This window comes from Thunnus maccoyii, chromosome 4 (assembly GCF_910596095.1).
Source record: "Thunnus maccoyii chromosome 4, fThuMac1.1, whole genome shotgun sequence".
Lineage (NCBI taxonomy): Eukaryota > Metazoa > Chordata > Actinopteri > Scombriformes > Scombridae > Thunnus > Thunnus maccoyii.
Window position 1 is genome coordinate 7,755,260 of NC_056536.1, and position 18,799 is coordinate 7,774,058.

At 41.4% G+C, this 18,799-nt stretch overlaps 1 protein-coding gene across 4 annotated transcripts in view; it reads left to right on the forward strand.

Moving 5' to 3' along the window:
* The window catches only part of prex1 (phosphatidylinositol-3,4,5-trisphosphate-dependent Rac exchange factor 1), an 81,382-nt gene that overhangs the window by 56,440 nt on the left and 6,143 nt on the right, over positions 1–18,799 (forward strand). For all 4 annotated transcript variants that reach the window (XM_042408828.1, XM_042408826.1, XM_042408825.1 and 1 more), the window contains exons 18-34: positions 380–528; positions 641–726; positions 2,564–2,703; positions 4,001–4,142; positions 4,941–5,116; positions 5,610–5,771; positions 6,410–6,620; positions 8,039–8,324; positions 9,189–9,404; positions 12,575–12,663; positions 13,379–13,461; positions 14,324–14,414; positions 14,599–14,727; positions 14,840–14,881; positions 15,765–15,982; positions 16,253–16,355; positions 18,490–18,633. In XM_042408828.1, the coding sequence (XP_042264762.1) occupies positions 380–528; positions 641–726; positions 2,564–2,703; positions 4,001–4,142; positions 4,941–5,116; positions 5,610–5,771; positions 6,410–6,620; positions 8,039–8,324; positions 9,189–9,404; positions 12,575–12,663; positions 13,379–13,461; positions 14,324–14,414; positions 14,599–14,727; positions 14,840–14,881; positions 15,765–15,982; positions 16,253–16,355; positions 18,490–18,633 (2,467 nt within the window). The remainder of the gene's footprint in view (positions 1–379; positions 529–640; positions 727–2,563; positions 2,704–4,000; positions 4,143–4,940; positions 5,117–5,609; positions 5,772–6,409; positions 6,621–8,038; positions 8,325–9,188; positions 9,405–12,574; positions 12,664–13,378; positions 13,462–14,323; positions 14,415–14,598; positions 14,728–14,839; positions 14,882–15,764; positions 15,983–16,252; positions 16,356–18,489; positions 18,634–18,799) is intronic.

The following is an 18,799-nucleotide window of genomic DNA, read 5'->3' on the forward strand; positions in this document are numbered from 1 at the left end:
TCTTGTTTTGGTTTGTTTCTGATCTTCTCCATGGAAACACACATACTGAACAGTGACTTGATTTACTAGTCAGTGAGGTAATAGCTTGAATCACACTTGAATCACACAGTGACACTGGTGCCCCTTTTAAGAGGCAAAAGGTGAATCATCACAGGCTACAAGATTATCTGTTAAACATATCTAGACTAATGTAGTTATTGGTTAATCTCAGCATTATCTCCTTATAATGCAGTTCACCAATCATAGAAGTCAGGAAGCTATTCATGAATTGAACGCCATCCCGACCTGACACTCTTACTGTGCGAATGGTGGCTTTAGAGGGAGCTGAAACCTAAAAATAACAGAATCTCATCTCCTGTCTGTCCGTCTGTCCATCCAGATGGCCGGTCTGCAGGTGGGCAGGAAGATCTACACCATCAACGAGGACCTGCTGTTCCTCAGGTCTTTCTCTGAGGTGGAAACCATGATCAGCCAGGCCTTCTGCATGCGGCGCTCCCTGCGGCTGCTGGTCGCCACAAAGGCCAAGGAGTGAGGGAACACACACCATCACACGCACCCAAACACACACACACACACACACACACACACACACACACACATACACACGGTACACTGGACTGACTGGTCTTTTCTCATCCAGGATTGTGAAGATCCCTGACAACCCAGACAGCCTCTCCTTCAGACTCTGTGGCTCTGCCCCTCCTCACGTCCATGCTGTGAGGAAAGGTGAGTGACAGAATCAATTGACTGACTTTTTTTTCCAGGGTTAGTGAATGAATTTCATTATTACATGCGGGGAATAACAAGCAGGATAAGAATTTACTTCTCAAATTTCAGTAATAATAAAGCTGCAACAAATACAACCTCAAACTAAACTTTTTGTTGAATTGATATAAATATTTGTTTAAAATCAGTTGTGACCCTCTTTTACTAGTAAGAGAGGTGAGAAATTGTAGAAGAGTTGACCATTAGATCTCATCATTGGCAAGAAAGGATATATTATACAATATAGTTTTCAAAGGTAAAATGATGCTGTCATTTCATATGTGTGATGGAAAAGTAATCTGTTGAGCGGTTTAACAATTTACAGCTCCCAGGGAGATGTAATTTACCATTTCTTTCATTCAGTTACAAATGACATATATTTTTCTTATGACCCCAACACTGCAGAGTTTTTCCGTATTATTTCAGCATCAGTGCCAGTAAATGCTTTGAAGGTGTTTACGGTGTCAGAAAGACAAATAATTCTGGGTGAAATCAAGGGAAAGATGAGGTAACTCTAGCCTCTAACCACCTGTTACATTCTGCTTTTAGTGAGCCTCTATTAGGTTTTTATGGCCACCTGTCAGCCAGACAGCCTGCGGTCAGGGTTCATACCCCTAATAGACCTAACTCTACTTTTAAAACGCACACACACACACACACACATATCGGATCATCGTCACTTGTGGGGACATTACATGGACTTACAGTCATTTCCTTAGAGACTTACCCTAACCTTAACCACTGACCCAAAAATCAGCTGTTTCCAAATTGGGGACACAGTTTTTGTCCCCAGTTAACTGGTCCTAAGTCTGAAATGTATCTTCAAAAGTAGCCTATGACAGACCACACACACACACACACACACAAAACATTTTAATCACAGCTAAAAGTGTTATAAGTAACTAAAAAGACACCCACAGTTTTTTTCTACCTTCTCATTCCTCCTCCTGTCCCCTTGCAACCTTCTAACCAGATGTTTGTGCCGCCTAGACAGACTTGAAATAGAAAGATGAGAGATTTATGACAAGTTGAATAAAGGATGAATCCAAATGTGTAAACCAGACGGTAGTAGGAGAGGACACACATGAAAACAGAGAGGAGAGGAGCCATCGGTTGGTGCAACCAAAGAATGTGATCCATGGTTTTACTTTTCTTTATTGTGGCAGGAGGACTTCTCTGCTTTCTCTCCCTCTCAATCCTCTCCCTCTCCACACTCCTCCTTTTCTCTCCTTCCTGGTCTTCTGTATCACTTTTGGCTCGTAGCTCATGCATGGAGAACTGTTTTTTCCAGCTGAAATTCAGAGTCTCCGATAGTGTTTTTTTCTGTTCTTAAATCAGTCCCCCCGTGTGCTACCCATGTGTGGGTCAAGTAGACTTGGAGTTTAGGTAATTGTTGGCACCCTGGGTGGAAGTGATGCCAGCACTGGTATTTTTAGATAAGAGAGGAAGATGATGGAGGTGTTGATTGGACTTCCAGGCTGTAAAGCCATTAGTAGCTTGGGACAGCGTGTTGCGGCACTGAACCGAGCAATTTTCTATTTTCCTGGAGGGACAAAAGGGGCGATGTTATGTGTAGATAAGGGAACTGAGTTTAAAAGGAGATATTGGGAAAAAAAATCCATAGAAAATGAAATCATTTACTTTGATGTAAGTATTTTGGGGAATTTTCCCTGTATAAGAGTGGCACATGTTTTTGTTTGTACTTTACACTTCATGTTTTCAATGTGTTGTGTACAGTATTTCTGCTTCTCTGTGACTCCTCACCTTTGACCTCTGATCCTTTATTGACACACCACAGGCTGGGAGGCGGCAGGGGCGGGTCTTCAGCCCGGCCAGGTCATTCTGAAGGTCAACGGCAACAACGTCAACCGAAGTGACTACCAAGAGGTCCTGGAGCACTTCACTGCGCAACACACACACCAGGAGCCTCTCAAAGAGGTGAGGGGACACATGAAAATAAACACAATCTTTTTCTTCATAAGCCCAGGGTTTGTAGAATAAGTTGGGCATTGATTGAGAATGTATTAAGAGAAATACAATTTGTTAATTAAAAATTATAATTACCCAGCAAGCCACATCATCCCACTCTATACAGGGTGCTCAGTGACTTACAGTCACTGTGTGTGTTGCTATGTCTCTCACTGTACCAGGGTACTCCTTGAACGCTCTGTTTATGCTACATATGATTAGTATCGGTATTAGTTTAGGAAGTCAATTCAACCAGATCATTCAACAATGTGGCTTACAGAATTCACATTTGACAAGCTAACAGTCAAGAGAGCCCCGGTGACCCAGACATTCCTACTCTGACACGGTACATAAAACAGTGTCAGCATTAGTTAGAGCTAGAATTAGCTAAAGCAACTTAGTGTTTGAAGAAAACAACATATTAAAAACTTCAATGATTTCAGTGACCTTTTTAAATTTTCATCTCAGTATGATACCACAGTGGTACAATAGGAGTGTCTTCGTGTCATCAGCGTTCAGTTGCTTCACCAGTGGGTGGCCTAGCAATCTCCAACATAAATTACTGGCTGTCACTTTGTCGCTGCAGGCGCCTTGTAGTGAGAGTTGCACATTTTTCAGCTCAAGATACAATGCTGCCCTGAGCGAAAAAGTAGCCCAAAGCAACAAATAAATAACTCTTAACTTTCCACAGAATTTTCATCCATTCCTGTCGCCAAGAAGAGTTTTTCCACATAGAGTCATGACTGGATATTAGTATTTACTCTCCACTCTACATTGCCACTGTCAAATTTAAAACTCTGGTTGTTTTGACATTCCTACAGCAGGAGTTCATGGCTCCAGGCGTTTTGCAGGGCTGCAGACAGAATGGGATGTCCTCCTAACTGTATTAAAAGCACAGTGCTTTGTTGTGTATTTAGTCTGGCCTACTGTTCTGGCAAATCCCCTTTGCTTAAACGTAGTGAACAGGCTCAGCTGAGCAGCCTTATGTTGGACATGTTCCACTAAATGTTTGTCGGTTCATTTAACAGCAATATAAATTACCAGGATGTTGTTGATGTGGCTGACTGCACTGCTGAGGTCGGGGCGGTGCAGTCAGCCCTGACTGCCCTGTCAGGTGAAAAGTGTCCATGTCCGCATGGCACAATAGATACTTTGGATTCCTCTCTTTAAATTCTCTGTTTAAGTTCCTCATTTGAATTCCAATTATGAGTTTTTGCACATTACAGTCACTCAATGTTACTGTTCCGCTCTAATCTGTTTCCCTCAGTGTCAATGGGTGTATCGGGCATTTGAGGATGTGGAGGAACTACAAAGAGGAAGAGGTGCAGGAGAGAAGGAGGAGATGTCTTTCAGGCCTTATCACGAGAACGGCTCTGACCACGAGGAGGAGAACGGCACCAATGGAGCAGGTGAAACATAATGTTACATCCTCTGAAATTGTTTATTGTAGTTACTGTCTTTTAATGTGCACTCTCTTCAATTCAAATATTTATGCGTAAAGCTGTATTTTTAAGAATCACAATGATTTTGTTCCAGATGTAATGCCAGTGTCATTAGAGCGAAACTTATTGGAACAGGATTAGTTTTTCTTGGGAGTATCCTGTCATATAAACTGTAGCTTCTTTGTGTGATTGTAGATTGATTGCAGGCTTGATGTTATAAGAAAATCTTTTGCTGCCAAAACATTACATCAGAACATTATGTTCCACATAGATTGCTATTTTCAGATGACCTCTGAATGGGTCCTTGTCACTGTGTCAGTAAAAAGTGGGTTCAGCAGTAGGTAATTTTCTCTGGATATGGAAAATTCTCCGTTTGAAAATTACACATACACATGCTATATACAGGCAGTAGTTACAGGCGTAGGGTGTCATTGAGTAACATTCAGTGTACCTTTTTATACAGTGCTGGTACATTTGACAGTTGTGCAGTACACTGTGTACTTTTACAAGTGTGTTACTAAAGGGATTTATAATGTTTTTATGTCTGTCCCAAGTTTTGGATGTTTTGTTATACAAGTAAATTTTAGATGTGCTAATAACATTTAAGAACATCTCTTGAGCTCTGGACAAAATTATTTCAGATTTAGTTTTTTGTATCTATCATAACTTGTTTTTTCTCTCCTTTCTTGATGCTAAACTAAAACAGAATTATGAATGAATGCATGCAAAGTGTATGCACTGATGTAAGAAAATTATGCTCCACAGACATCAGACTGGGAAAACTTTCCCTCTCCAATGATCTGCCTCTGGTCAGTCTGACGGTAGATAACGTCCACCTGGAGCACGGTGTAGTCTATGAATACGTCAGCACCGCCGGCATCAAGTGCCACGTCCTGGAGAAGATGGTGGAGCCCAAAGGCTGCTTCAGCCTCACTGCTAAGGTAGTTATGGGAAGATGAGGTGAACTTTGATCATTTTAAGCTCATGACTAAATTGAAAATACGATGCTGAGGAGAGAACGTACCTTGAGGGTATACGTCATATTTTCCTTCATTTATCAGCTAAATGTTGGATTATGTCACTTTGTATTTGTATAGTAGTTGTTGACATGGCTTACATGTTCTCAGCCTCTGAAATATAACATCTCACGTATCACAGAACATCCCAACTTGGCCGCTCACCAGCATTTGGATCACTGATATTTGTACAACTTGTACTATTATGACAGGATCTGAAAACAGCTTTTTAGCCCCGCTGATGGCTTCACTTGTTAGTATTGGAAAGCTGACTGTTTAGTTAGACAAAAAACACAGTTGACCTAGGTTGCTGCTGCTACAAATTCTATTTTTACTCCGATTGCAATCAACTAAATCAGGTTTCTAAACTTTTATTGTAGGAGTGATCCATCCTCACCAATGTTTCTTGTCTGTACAGATCCTTGAGGCATTTTCTGGCGATGACAGCCTCTTTGTTCATAACTGCAGCCAGCTCATCTCCCAGAACGACCGAGTAGTTACCATGCCTCAGTACGAGTTCAGACAAATCTGTGACACCAAGCTGGAGAGTATCCGACGGCGTATCAGCAGCTATCAGCAGGTACTGAGACACACTTCTACACTCTCTTGAAACACACAGGTGAAATGGAAAAAAGTCTTCATTCACTTGTGACTGAATAACAGTTCACTGAAACACAAATAAGGAAACTTAAAATCATCATTCATCATTAGTCATATTCTTACCAAAAAGATGTATCATCTCTCTTCTTCTGGCTAATTCTTACTTGCCCTTATACTGCCTTTCTGGTGTTATTGAAGTCAAAATGCAGGCTATTTTAATACATTCATATTTGCCCTTTAAGCCATATGTCAGTGTTTATTAAGCACATTCAAGTGTTATTAAACCAACCACCTCATGGTGAATACAGCACATCTGTATCATGTAAAGCTTGGCATTTAATAAGAGATTTAATAATATGAGCAGTTAGACACAAGTTCTTGTCTACAACATTAAATTTGTATTTTTCCGTCACTCAACACAACAAGAACTCTTTATTAAAGTTGATGTTAGACTATTAATAACAATTATCTATCTATTATCATTATCTCTAAATCATATTTTCTGCTACAGTGACTGTGTTGAGTGAAAATTATTAGAGTTGTCAGTCATGCAGCTTGTGCTTTCAGTAAATGATATCTGTGTCCTGTTCCGCATCTTTTCTCTCCCTTTGCTCCCAGTTTGCCCTGGAACTGAGGAACAAGGCTTGGCCCTCCTTTAGGCAGGCCGGTGTTCGCCCTCACTCACTGGGCAGCATGGACTTTGTTCCCACCAACTGCCATGTCAACTTGATGCAGGTCTCCTACCCCAAAAGCACTACCTCTGCTGGCAGGACTTTCAGCATCCGCTTTGGGCGCAAGAACTCCCTGTTTGGTCTGGATCCTGACCAAGGTAGAGGGGACACACTCAAACACACACACACACACACACACACACACACCTTTATCTGAGAAGACGTGAACAATAGTACAGTCTTTGTCACATATCCACTGCTTAAGCTTAAGCTTCACTGAGATCCATCCCCTTCATGATAATACAGCTTAACCTACTTAACACCAGCTCAGTGATCATTTTGACTAATTACCCTCTATGACCATTTAAATCCCACAGCACAGAGAAGGAAAAGCCAAGCCCAGCCTCTTACAGTAGCCATAAGGTCTCAACAAGGATTCCCATAGTAAATTAGATGAGTGGTTTGCCATTAAGACTCCATTAGCCCCAGGCCATGCTCACGTTATTGACATGAGAAGTGAATGAATGATGTCAGCAAAGATGGCGCCTCGAGGCAGCGCAGGAATGTGTGCCGTTCAAGCGATTCTGCTACTGCAGAGGTCAAAGGGGAGGGAAAGGGAGAGCAAATTGAGTGGAAGTGGAATGCGGAGTCGCCGAGGAATCATTTCAAGAAGAGGGCGAAACATTAAGAAATCCATTATCCGTAGATACAGAGAGAAGTGTCTTGCCTTCTGTCTACTTTATAACATTCATTCATATTAATGAAGAGTCTTTGGGCCTTTCTGATGAACTCCCTTCTCTCACCAAAGATGAAAATGCAATACAGCTGTCTAGACAGCAGACAGTTAGCATCGCTTGCATTGTTCCAGGATACCAGCTGCCAGTCAGACATCTGCCTAGCAGTTGTACTGACGGCATGTTCTCCTCTGGTGCTTTTCAGCACGCGCTCTGCTGGTTCAACAAACCAACAACCAATCGAGATGATGTTTTCTCCAGTGGAAGTCCTTAGATTTAGTGTTGCAACACAAACAGTATGAAGATCATAGGGGATATTACATTAGGCGGATAAAAAGTGTCCTTTTTCAATAGATAACCAAGGTTTTAAAAGGAATGTGTGGAATGTACATAAAAAGCATAAAGCCTTCTCTATTTAATGTTAGTGTTTGCAAGATTTTAATCTGTCTGCAGTTTTGGGACGTCTCAGCTTATTGCAGCTTAGTTTGGCTTTTAACCCAAGTAAACAGTTTTGCATCCTGCTCTTGCTGTGCATATCAGTTGCATAAGTGCCCTTTAAGAAGTTGTTTTTCATCAAGTCCAAATAGAGAACAGACAAGAGTGTTACTTCATAGTTTTGAACATCTGGGATAGATATAATTGTCAGAGAGTGAAGTCTATTTCATTACTCTCCGCTAACTTGTTGTTTCCTCTCTCCTCTCCTCTCCTCTTCTCTCCTCTTCTCTCCTCTCCTCTCCTCTCCTCTCCTCTCCTCTCCTCTCCTCTTCTCTCCTCTTCTCTCCTCTCCTCTCCTCTCCTCTCCTCTCCTCCTCTCTCCTCTCCTCTTCTCTCCTCTCCTCTAGCACTACTGAACCCCATGTCCCACACCCAGCATTGTGTGACCAGCATGGGATCTCCTTCCTGGAACTGTTCTGGCCTGGAGGGGGAAGAGCCGGATGGCAGTGGGGAGGTGACCGTGGATGGAAGCGAGGGGTTGACGGACGGTCGACGGGGCGGCCATGGAGAAGGCGGGTTGAGCTTCCTGCTCAAACAGGAAGACACAGAGACCCAGGACTCCTACATTCACTTGTACAGCCGCCTGGATGTCACTGTTAGAGAGATGAAGCAGTATGTCGCTCAGATAGATGTGTAAGTGTAACAGTTCATAATAATCCTGTCTAACTGAATAGCTTTGAACCTCATTTGAATGTAAATATGGATGTTATTGTTCCACCTTTGAATGGCATTTCTTTGTCCCTACTCCACATCTATCTCTTATCTCTACCCCCATGCCAAGTGTCATCTATCAAATAAAAAGTGTTTACTCATAACCATTCAGATAATATTTTCAGCTCCTACAGCTGCTGCTATGATCAAATATTGGCATTCCACTGGTGTTTATATGTGAGTGGACTATTTTCGTAGCCTTCATGGTGACATTTAGAGATCTTTGCATAAAAAGCTAGGAGCTGTTATCCCCACACCAGCCTCCTGAGGCTGTTTGTCAGCCTCTCTTTGTCTGTCTGCCCTTTGCCTTGTTTAAAGCTGGGGATTTACAAAAGGAACATTCTTCAGGCCCAAAATATTTATGGGCCGGGCCCAGTTCAGGAACAGGGAGTGAGGCCAGAATAACATCAAGAGAAAGAGACACATATTGTGTGTGTGTGTGTGTGTGTGTGTGTGCCGAGGAAGGGGTGTGACAATGAATGAATTGATGTGTATGTTTGATTGTGAAGGCGTCTATGCGGGGTGTATTATAATATAAATATAGAGTAAGTATAAAATTGTCTTGACATTATTTGAAGGAATTCATTATAATATGCTCTATATCTCTAAAGCTATATATACATTTTAAAATATTTCAAAATCACAAATCACTATATGCAAAAAATTTGTTGTAAGTAACACTTTTACAGTGACTCCTGACTTAAACAGTGTTACTCATATTTAGTTAGAAATGGCATCATTGTTTTCAGATCACATTTTTGAAATGAAACTCCTTTTTTCCTTCAGCCTGTTGTCGTCTATCACCGAGCCCACAGAGCCACAAGGGGAGGGTGGGGAGCCTCCGGTCTATGAGCCAAGTCAGCCACCCTCTCTGGCCCCCTGCGAGGATGGCTGCGACCAGGACAAAGTGGAGCAAGGTGGTAAAAGGGTTTGCTTCAAGGTGAACGAGGAGGACCAGGAGGACTCAGGTCATGACACCATGAGCTACAGAGACTCCTACAGGTAATTACTTAAAGAGTGTGTCACTAATAAATCACACAGTTTCTGAAGTAGCTCAAGTTGAAATCAAACTGTAACCTGGTCATGAGAGACCAGAGTTGCTTAAAACTTTGATGTTTGAATCCATTATTTAAAATCAGATTGTCATGCTTCTTTTCTCAATAAGCTGCCTGTTAGAAAGCACAATTAATTGTTTAGATTGGAGGACAAACTTCTATATTTTCCTGGAATAACAGCAGCATTTTTATAAAAAAACAAAAAGGGAGGCATGGGACACCCTGCTCTCACACCTGGATTTCTAACTGCGGATTCTATAAAACACGAACAACATTCAAACTCCCTCCTTTCTTCACTAACCCATAATGCTGCTCATTTCCCCCTTTCGGAGGCTACAATTCATTCCAGATGTTGGCGTTTTAACCGAGATCGAGGGCTAAAAATGACTTCAAAATGTTTTGGTCAGCTCTGGTTATGTCATTTGCTTGTTGTGAGTTCATTCAGATGTTACTGTGTGTGTGAGAGAGTGTGTGTGTATGCACGGTCCACTGGGCAGTGCTCCACTGAGCCCCACCCTCCACCACCCACTAAGATGTAGTTATTGGTTGTTGGTGTGGTGGGCTGGTGTATAATAGAGCCAAATGTTTGGGGTGCGGCCTCCTCACCCACTCTGTCATTAAGGCCCCGGCCACGCCATGTGAAACGCGACTACCTCATCGCAATAAAATGTAAAGGAAAATGTACGCTGTTGTATGTATGTGTACACACACACACACACACACACACACACACACACACACACACACACACACACACAGAGTGAGGTGTTTACTTGTGATTTTGGAGCCCGGTGGAAAAAAAAAAAATTCTGTTCAAGGTAGCTGTAAAAGGCTGCACAGTGAATGTGCATGAATCACTCCACTTGTGAAATTTTGGATGTGATGAGAAGTGCTACTGTGTTTGAGGGGTGGGTGTATCTTTTTTTTTTTTTTTGAGTACTGCTGAGAGACTCAGACATGAAAGCCCGAGGTGGTGACAGACCACAACAGAGCTCAACAGTTGGAGGTCACTGGCCGAGTACAGCCTGTGAGGAACATAATGTGAGAAAAAGCACAGTAGAGACTGGCTTCTACGCACACGGAGAGACGGGGACAAAGACAGAAAATACAGAAAGAATTAAGGAGAGAATAGTGTGTAAAGAAATTGTAGTCAAGTAGTTTCTGTTCCAAACTCTAGTACATCGTGTCTGTCATAAATCTCTGGCTCTCAAGTGTGTATCGTGTGTGTGTATTGCCCAGTCGAGACTTTTTGTCTTGTATGTAGACATATCTAGAGTGTGTCCAGATCCAGCTGCGATGGATTACAGCTCACTCCAGACATCAGAATGCATCTAAAGTGACAACCTGTGATTGATCTTCTTTTCTTGGTTAACATGCCAAACAGTCCTAAGCATATCCTCTGTTTCCTTAAACAAGAGGCCATTTAAAATCAAAACAATATACACTGACGTCTTTTCTTGGCTTCCTTAGACAAATGAAATTGCTGAAGATATTAAAGATATTTCACTTACTTACAGTATATGCGCTGATTTATAGACATAATGGGTTTTAACGCTTACACAAAAAAAAAAATCCTATGCACCATGATTCTTTTTTAATTTTAATTAGCTGAGTAGGTCCTCAGATTTTTACTGTGCAATGCCTTGTGGGAAAATGATATCCATTAACACCACACTCAGAATTCAAGTGATTCTAGTCTTTTTCATATTTTGCAGTTTTCCATTGTGAATACTTCATATAACACTGGACAGTATGCTAATTGGACACAGCTACAAAGCTACTACAAGAGGCAACCTCAGAGGAAGGTGTAAATGAGTTGAGACCTGTGTGTGTGTGTGTTTGTGTGTATGTGTGTGGTTTAGGCCAGATCCGCTACTAGAAGCAGGATAATTGTCACAGTGGTGCTCACACTTTTGGCAGGAGGTATGTGAGGCTAAATTTGGAAATCATCTCCTCTGTGTGTGTGTGTGTGTGTGTGTGTGTGTGGCGAAGAGTGTGTTAGTCTCCCAATTCAGCACGAGAACTCAAGGGGAATAATACAGAACAAATATGTGGGTAGAAATTGTTTGTTTATTAGGCAACAAATAAAAGGAAAAATAACGGGAGGACTGAAGTATGATAAGAGAAAATGGAAGGAGGGCGGGAGCACAAAGTGAAAAACTTGTGTAGATTTACAACTCCACACACACGGATTACTATGAGTGTATCGTGTGTGTGTGAATGAATAAAACCCAGTGGATAATCCAAGCAAAACTACTAACTGATTGTTACATTAATTCTCTCCCCATAATTGTAATCGCCAGTCTCTCCCCCCTACCAGCACACACACACATATACACACGTTAAGGACCACAGAATAACCCGGCAGGTGATATCCACCCCCAACTCCACCGCTTTGTCATCCAGCAAAGCTGGGTAATAGCAAAGGAGGACAAAAGCAGTGTTGTCGTTTGGTAGCTCGTAGTCCCTCGTAGGCCGTTTGTCATGTTAATTCAGCATGTGAATCATTCAGAGCTCCTCTGAGGGGATCGGGAGTGTGCTCACTTCAAGCGATGTATAATTTGAGCCCCATAAATCTTCCACATGCTCCCGGTAATCATGTTGAATTACGTAGACACATAACTATAAATACCAAACCAAGTCATTTTACAAAACTGTCTCGGAAAAGACAGTTTTGTAAAATGTGTTCTCTGCACACATCAATATGAATTAATACACTCATAACCGAGCTACAACACACTGGCAGCTTGTAAAAGAACATGTATAAAAGTATCTGTTTCAATATATGAGCTCCATTTCAGTCTTTAAGTCTAATACTGAAATTTCTTATCATTCAAATGTTGTGGACTTTAATGCAGTTACAGTTTACTGAATGCTTCTCTGTGTAAACCAGTGGTGGTTGTTGCTGTGAGAAACTATTTAATTACCCTTGGCCTCACATACTGTAAATCAGAAAAGGCATTTACAATCAGAAGGATTATTTGGCAGCATAATTACAAGACGCAGCTTTCCAAATCCTCACTGTGGTTTAAGAACGGAATGAACCCTTTGCTTTATGTTACATTTTAACTGTGTGTGTGTGTGTGTTTTTTTTTTTCTGTATGTACATTATTCCAGTGAATGCAACAGCAACAGAGATTCAGTCCTGTCCTACACCAGTGTGCGAAGTAACAGCTCTTACCTGGGGAGTGATGAGATGGGATCAGGTAAAGAAATGAAAGGAAATGTAGTTTTTGTTTTATTGCAGTTTCTCTCTGCATGATATCTATTTGTCTCTTCATGCGTTTGATGCTTCTCCAGAAGACCTCTCATTGCAATATCTTCCTTTCATTTGCAGTGACACACTTTCTATTGCTTTGGCTCTGTTCTCTAGCACAATGGATTTCAAGTGAAACAATGATCATTTCAGAGCCAACAAGAGAAAAAAAAGTGTCACTGTCCAAACAGACGGCACCAAAACTAAGTGAATTCAACACAAACAACGTAAACTAGGCTGAAGCACATGCATGCTTCCTGAATGTCAAACAAAGACAAGAAATAATGGGTGTTTGCATAAAAATTGATCAGTGCTTGCCAACTGCTTTAATTTGTGATAATGTTGATCATATGTCGTGCTTTTAGGGCGCCAAAACAAAGAAAAAATGCACAAATTTCTTGGAGGTGACTGTGGTCACATATTTTAGACACAACATTTCATAACACCCACAGCCACATTTTTGAACATTGAGCCAAGTATGTGTCCACTGCTGTTCATCACATAGTTTTTTTTTTTTTTTTATCAGTGTGAAGTTTCACACAGCTTTGTAAAGATACAATCTGATGAATTTGATTCCCTCTATAATTTGATTCAGCAAAAGTTACATAAAAACTTAGTTAATAAACTTAAAATATGTTGACCAATCTAACATTTTTTCCTGCCAGGGGATGAGTTGCCGTGTGACATGAGGATTCCTTCAGACAAACAGGACAAGCTGCACGGCTGCCTTGAACACCTTTTCAACCAGGTACGTTCTGGGGATCAGTTTAGAGTAAAATGCTGGATTTATGTTTGAAGAAGGGGTTTGTGTGCCTCTAACAGCTTCCCCAAACCTTATCCTTTCATACTTTGTGCTTCGTCTGAACTTGTAAGTCTAGTCTTATAGTTTTAAATTTAATTATACACCAAAACCTTAATCCTAAAATACACAAAGACGTGTGGACCAATTAAGATTAGCCAACTTTAAACTCAGCCAAAATGTTCAAAACTGAAAGATAGTGAAACAAGAATGCACCCACATGTTAGTGTTAGAACCCACCACCATGAAACCATTTGGAACAGATGATTGTGATAGTAATCAACATCTGGGTTGAGTTACCTCGTGGAGCTCTCTGTCCTCTGGTCAGGATTCTAGTTTTCTCTGTCATCTTTCACTTGACCTCCTTTCCTTCTTCTTTCCCTTTCTTTGTCTCTCCTACACACACACACACACACACACACACACATACGTGGACTCAGTGAAAGCCATCCATCCGTCTTTTCCTCTCCTCTTACCAGCATCTGATGTCCTTTGACTCTCCATGGGGTGCACCCACTTTGGCTGCCGTAGTTCTTTCCACATGTAAACAGCAGCTCAGGGGGCCTGCAAACACAAGCTTTGTTGTTGTTAATGCTGAAAGACCCAAGCCAGAGGCAATCACAGAGTTGTATGTGAGTGGGCATGTGTGTTTGTTAGAATGACACGAAAAGAAAGGGAAGGGAGGAAAGGTAGCTGGAAGAAGAAGGGAAGAAAGGTTTGTAGAATGATTGCTTGCATACAGAGAAAGTCTGATTGATTACCTGACAATCTTTCCGTGTGTGTGTGTGTGTTTTTGTATTTGTGCACACAGGTTGACTCCATCAACGTTCTACTCAAAGGACCTGTCATGACCAAGGCTTGTGAGGAGACCAAGTATTTTTACTCTGACCACAGCCAACTAGGTACATATTTGTCTCTTGCGTGTACACGTGTGTGTGTGTGTGTGTGTGTGTGTGTTTGCTGCTTTAAAGGTGAGAAAGTGTCATCTTGCTTCTGTTAAACCAGCTGTTACACAACAGATGCACACACACTCACACATTCCTGTTTTTTTTTTTTTTTTTTTTTTTTTTTTTTTTTTGCAAACAGAGTTTCGCCAAACAGAAGACTGGACAGTTCGTTGTCGTTGCATGATCCACAAGAACATCCAGGAGGACCCTTGGAACCTGCCTACCTCTATCAAAACCCTGGTGGAGAGCCTGCAGAGATTTGCGGATGGTTAGTGGAACACACACACACACACACACACACACACACACACACACACGGACATGTGATCGTATAAAGTTACAATCAGTCACTACATTTTGTTTTCCTTCCACCTCTACAGATGGAAAGAACCAGCTTCTCCTGGCTCTGCTCAAGTGCACAGGTAGGGTAACGTGTCAGTGTTTGTTAAACAGAAACCAGCTCATATTCAGAACAAAGTTGTGACACATAATCAAACCAGATAGAGCCCAGTTGTAATTTTCCATAAAATTTCCAGAAGAGATGTTAAAACCGGCTGTGCAGTCACTCAGCAGAACTGAGTCTCAAGCAGCAGGATAGGTCTCATAACTGCAGTATTTTAAATGATTCCACCAGTTTTGGGCTCTGTGCAAATGAGATCATCCATCATATGAAAATACAGCCAGTTCTACATTAGGACATCTGCAGGTCCTTAAAACATCTATTAAAATGATTCAATTAGGAAAAAAAAGATTTATCTAAAATGTCAAGAATACAATTTCTTTGGAATTTTTCAACATTTAATGAGGTTTTATTATCTTTATTTCCCTCAGTTTGTCACATGGCTTTGAAACAATTTATGCCCACTTTTGCTTTAATGGTGAACAGCCTGATATAATAGCTAATAAACCAAGCAAGTTTTAATTTCTTTCCAGTAAAATTAAATAATCCTAAAAACTCTTTCAGCAATGTTTTCCAGGTTGAAGTCAATTGCTGTATATTTGTACAGCAGTGAAGGTTGGTGTTGAAGCATATGATGCTCCAGTAGCTTTGAACTGTGCACAGTGGCATATGGTGCTAGTTAATGTGAGTTATCCTCATAGGGGATCCTGGCTAATAGGGTACAGTATATGTACTGGAGCAACTCCAGGGCATATGTAATGAGGAAGGTGAGAGTGGCAGGTTGGGATGCCTCACCCTTTCTGCCCACTGACCTTCTCACCTTTTTCTCCTACACCTATTTCCTTTGTACCCTCTGAACTGCCTCCATCACTCTCTGACATAAAAAATTCTCTCTAACACACCAGACACATCTTTGCAACTGCGGCGAGATGTGATCTTCTGCCAGGCGGCGACGGGCGCTCTGTGCACGCTGGCTGAGCAGCTGCTGGCGGCGTTGCGATCGCGATATAACAACGCCGGCGAGTACCAGGAGGACGGCAAGGAGACCAGCCGCAAGTGGCTGGAGCAGATATCTGCTATCGGTGTGCTGCTGCACTTCCAGTCCGCGCTAGCACCACATCAGGTGAGGACAAATTTTCTGCTTTTATTTGACAAGTAGGGCAAACCCACTCTATGATATAGCTTCATCATTTGGATGTATTTTTAAAAAAAAGAAAAATCTTATGTGATGCGGTTTTAAGCAAACATCAAAAATGCAGGGGATGTTCTGTGTGTGTGACGCTAAATCAAATCGTCTGAGTCTATATGGCTTTCTAGCCATGCAGCTGTCTTCACAACTATCAAAACTGTCTTCCCGGTGCAACTTCTAAGCTTCCTTTCTCTCCCCTGGCAGAAAGAGGAGCGGACCATGCTGGAAGACACCAAGGCGGCCCTGTTGGACTTGGACAAAGTCACAGTGTTCTTCAGGCAACTGGAGGATGAGTGTCTAGTCACAAGTAAGAAACTCCATCAACAAAAACTGACTCGGCCCATTCAAACCAGACTGCTGGTAATGAGCAGCTGTATGGTTTGACCAACTCGGAATAAAGTTCCATTATGTGCATGTATGGTAGCTATTGAGGGTGAAATTGCCATTTTGCCGTTGAAGATTTCATTTTCTTTTCAGTGGAAAGCTGTTAAATGGGGAGCTAAAACAACACTATAATGACTCCATAAATCATCTTGAACAAGGGCAGAGCATGCAGTCTCTTAAAGTCCTCGTTGTCCTTGTATTACAGATAAGATGGTCCCTTCCTGACATGCTGTGTGCAGCTTTATTTAAACTTTAATGCTGCTCTGAGACACATGAAATACTCACACATATGCAACTGAAGTATCCATAGATATACACAAACAATACATTTAAATCTTCATGCACATAGATATTAGTCTTGCAACAAAATGCGGTATGTGCTGTTCTAAAGAAATACTCTTTTGGAGCATGAAGATGGCAAATTTACATCGTTGCCTCCGCTGAAGGTCAAAACATTTATTTCATAGTAAGCATTTCAAATACAATGGTGTACTGCAGTAGTTTCAACTGAGGCTGCACCCAGGTTGCTCATAGTGAGCATTATTAGCATATTGACGTGACTGTGTATACAAAGTTTAGGGCACAGGCATATTTGTTCCTTTAATAACCTCCGTCTCTGTATTCACTGAAAGCTACCAGAGGTCTCAGCTGCTACAAAGGACGACTGCATCCTGAATCAGTTCTCTTTTCAGCATCTTCAGTATGGCCAGCAGAGATTGCAGCTCAAAGGAAAAGCACAACACGCACTTCTCATTTTAGGAGGCAAAGTTATGGATGAGGCAGGGATTTACTATTCTAGGTTAGCACTCAGCATATATGCTGCATATATTGTGCACAAACAGCATGCAAAAACACACATTGACTCAATCAATCACTCTGCACTTGTCTTATTCATGACATAAAAGTAAGATAGGCATGTAGAGTATATACAGAGAATGCAGACTCAAGGCTTCACTCATTCACCCAGTCATCTCCTACACTTAGAAAATCATTTTTAACTAAACTGCTTTGCTGAAGTTGCACTTTCAGCTCAGACTGCTGCAGTGCAGGCAGATGGTTTTTGGCGGCAGTGTCCATCGGACAGTATTGATTTCCTAATAGCATGCACAGCGAGCTAGAAGCTATAGGTAGAGTCATGTAAGCACCACAAAGTCTGAGGCCCCAGAGTTCAGCCTGAAACATCACGGCCAATTCCACAGGATTATGGCTTGATGGGTTCTCCAGGAAAGAGCGCTGACCCTAGAGGTCGCTCAGTAAAGGTCATCTTTTCTATTTTCTGACAACTGCTGGAGTGCCACAGTCGGAAAATGTTACGACAGATTCGGCACAAGTCAGCTTAAGACTTATGAGTTATTATTAGTTGTCATGTATTGTTTGTAGAATTAGAAAAGGTTACTGATCTGCATACGAATGACACAGTAATAACATAATACTTTAAAACTATTTTTTTTTAGGTTTGCCAGCTGTTGCCACATTAAAAACATCTTGCAGACATAACATTAAGTGTATTGCAGATTTTCCTAACATGACTAACACAGAAAAGCACCGGTGTTAAATTTAATGTGACTATTGAAATTTTTTCCGTTAGTGTGACACAACTAAGGGAAAGCCAGAGACACTGTGGTTTCTCCTCTTTTTGTTCTGGCAGGATGGAGTTTCTGATACACCTGCAGTGACTGTGGTTTGATAAAGTCGTTAGGGAAAACTACAATATACTGTATACTATTTGAAATGACGGATGGTGCTCTCTAATGCTGCAGTGTTTCTCTTTAATTGCATTGGCAAATCTGCATAATAATCATAATAAGACTATGATCTTCTGACTGTGGCAAATATATAGGAGGGTGTACACATTTATGCATGTTATCTATTAATGCTGTATATTCTATGTGTGAAATGGTTTTTAAAACAAAAATAATAATAATAAATTAAAGTAATAAATGTATCATAGTTTACTCTGTAGATGTCTATCTGAAGGTATTAAAGGTACCAAACTTCATAGCCCTTTACGATACAGTCTTGTCAACGTCTCTCCTGTCTGTGTATGTCCATTACAGACACACCAGTGTGTTACCAGGTGGAGGGCAGCCGACAGGCCCTGAGGGTCACTCTGTACCTGGACAGCTGTCATTTCAGTGAGCTGCCCAGCCGGCTGCAAAATGGAGGCAGCCTTAAGCTTCACACCGTCCTCTTCACCAGGGGTAAGCAACTGGGCAGACTGGGACTGAGGAAGTGGAGCAACTGCAGGAGAATAAGATCAGTGATTAGAGCATAACACAATAGTGGCAAGTAGTGCCGGGCATTGTTCCCTCAAAATACAATACCTAAGTTTCAGGAACAAAGCAATCTTTTTTTTTCTCTCAATAT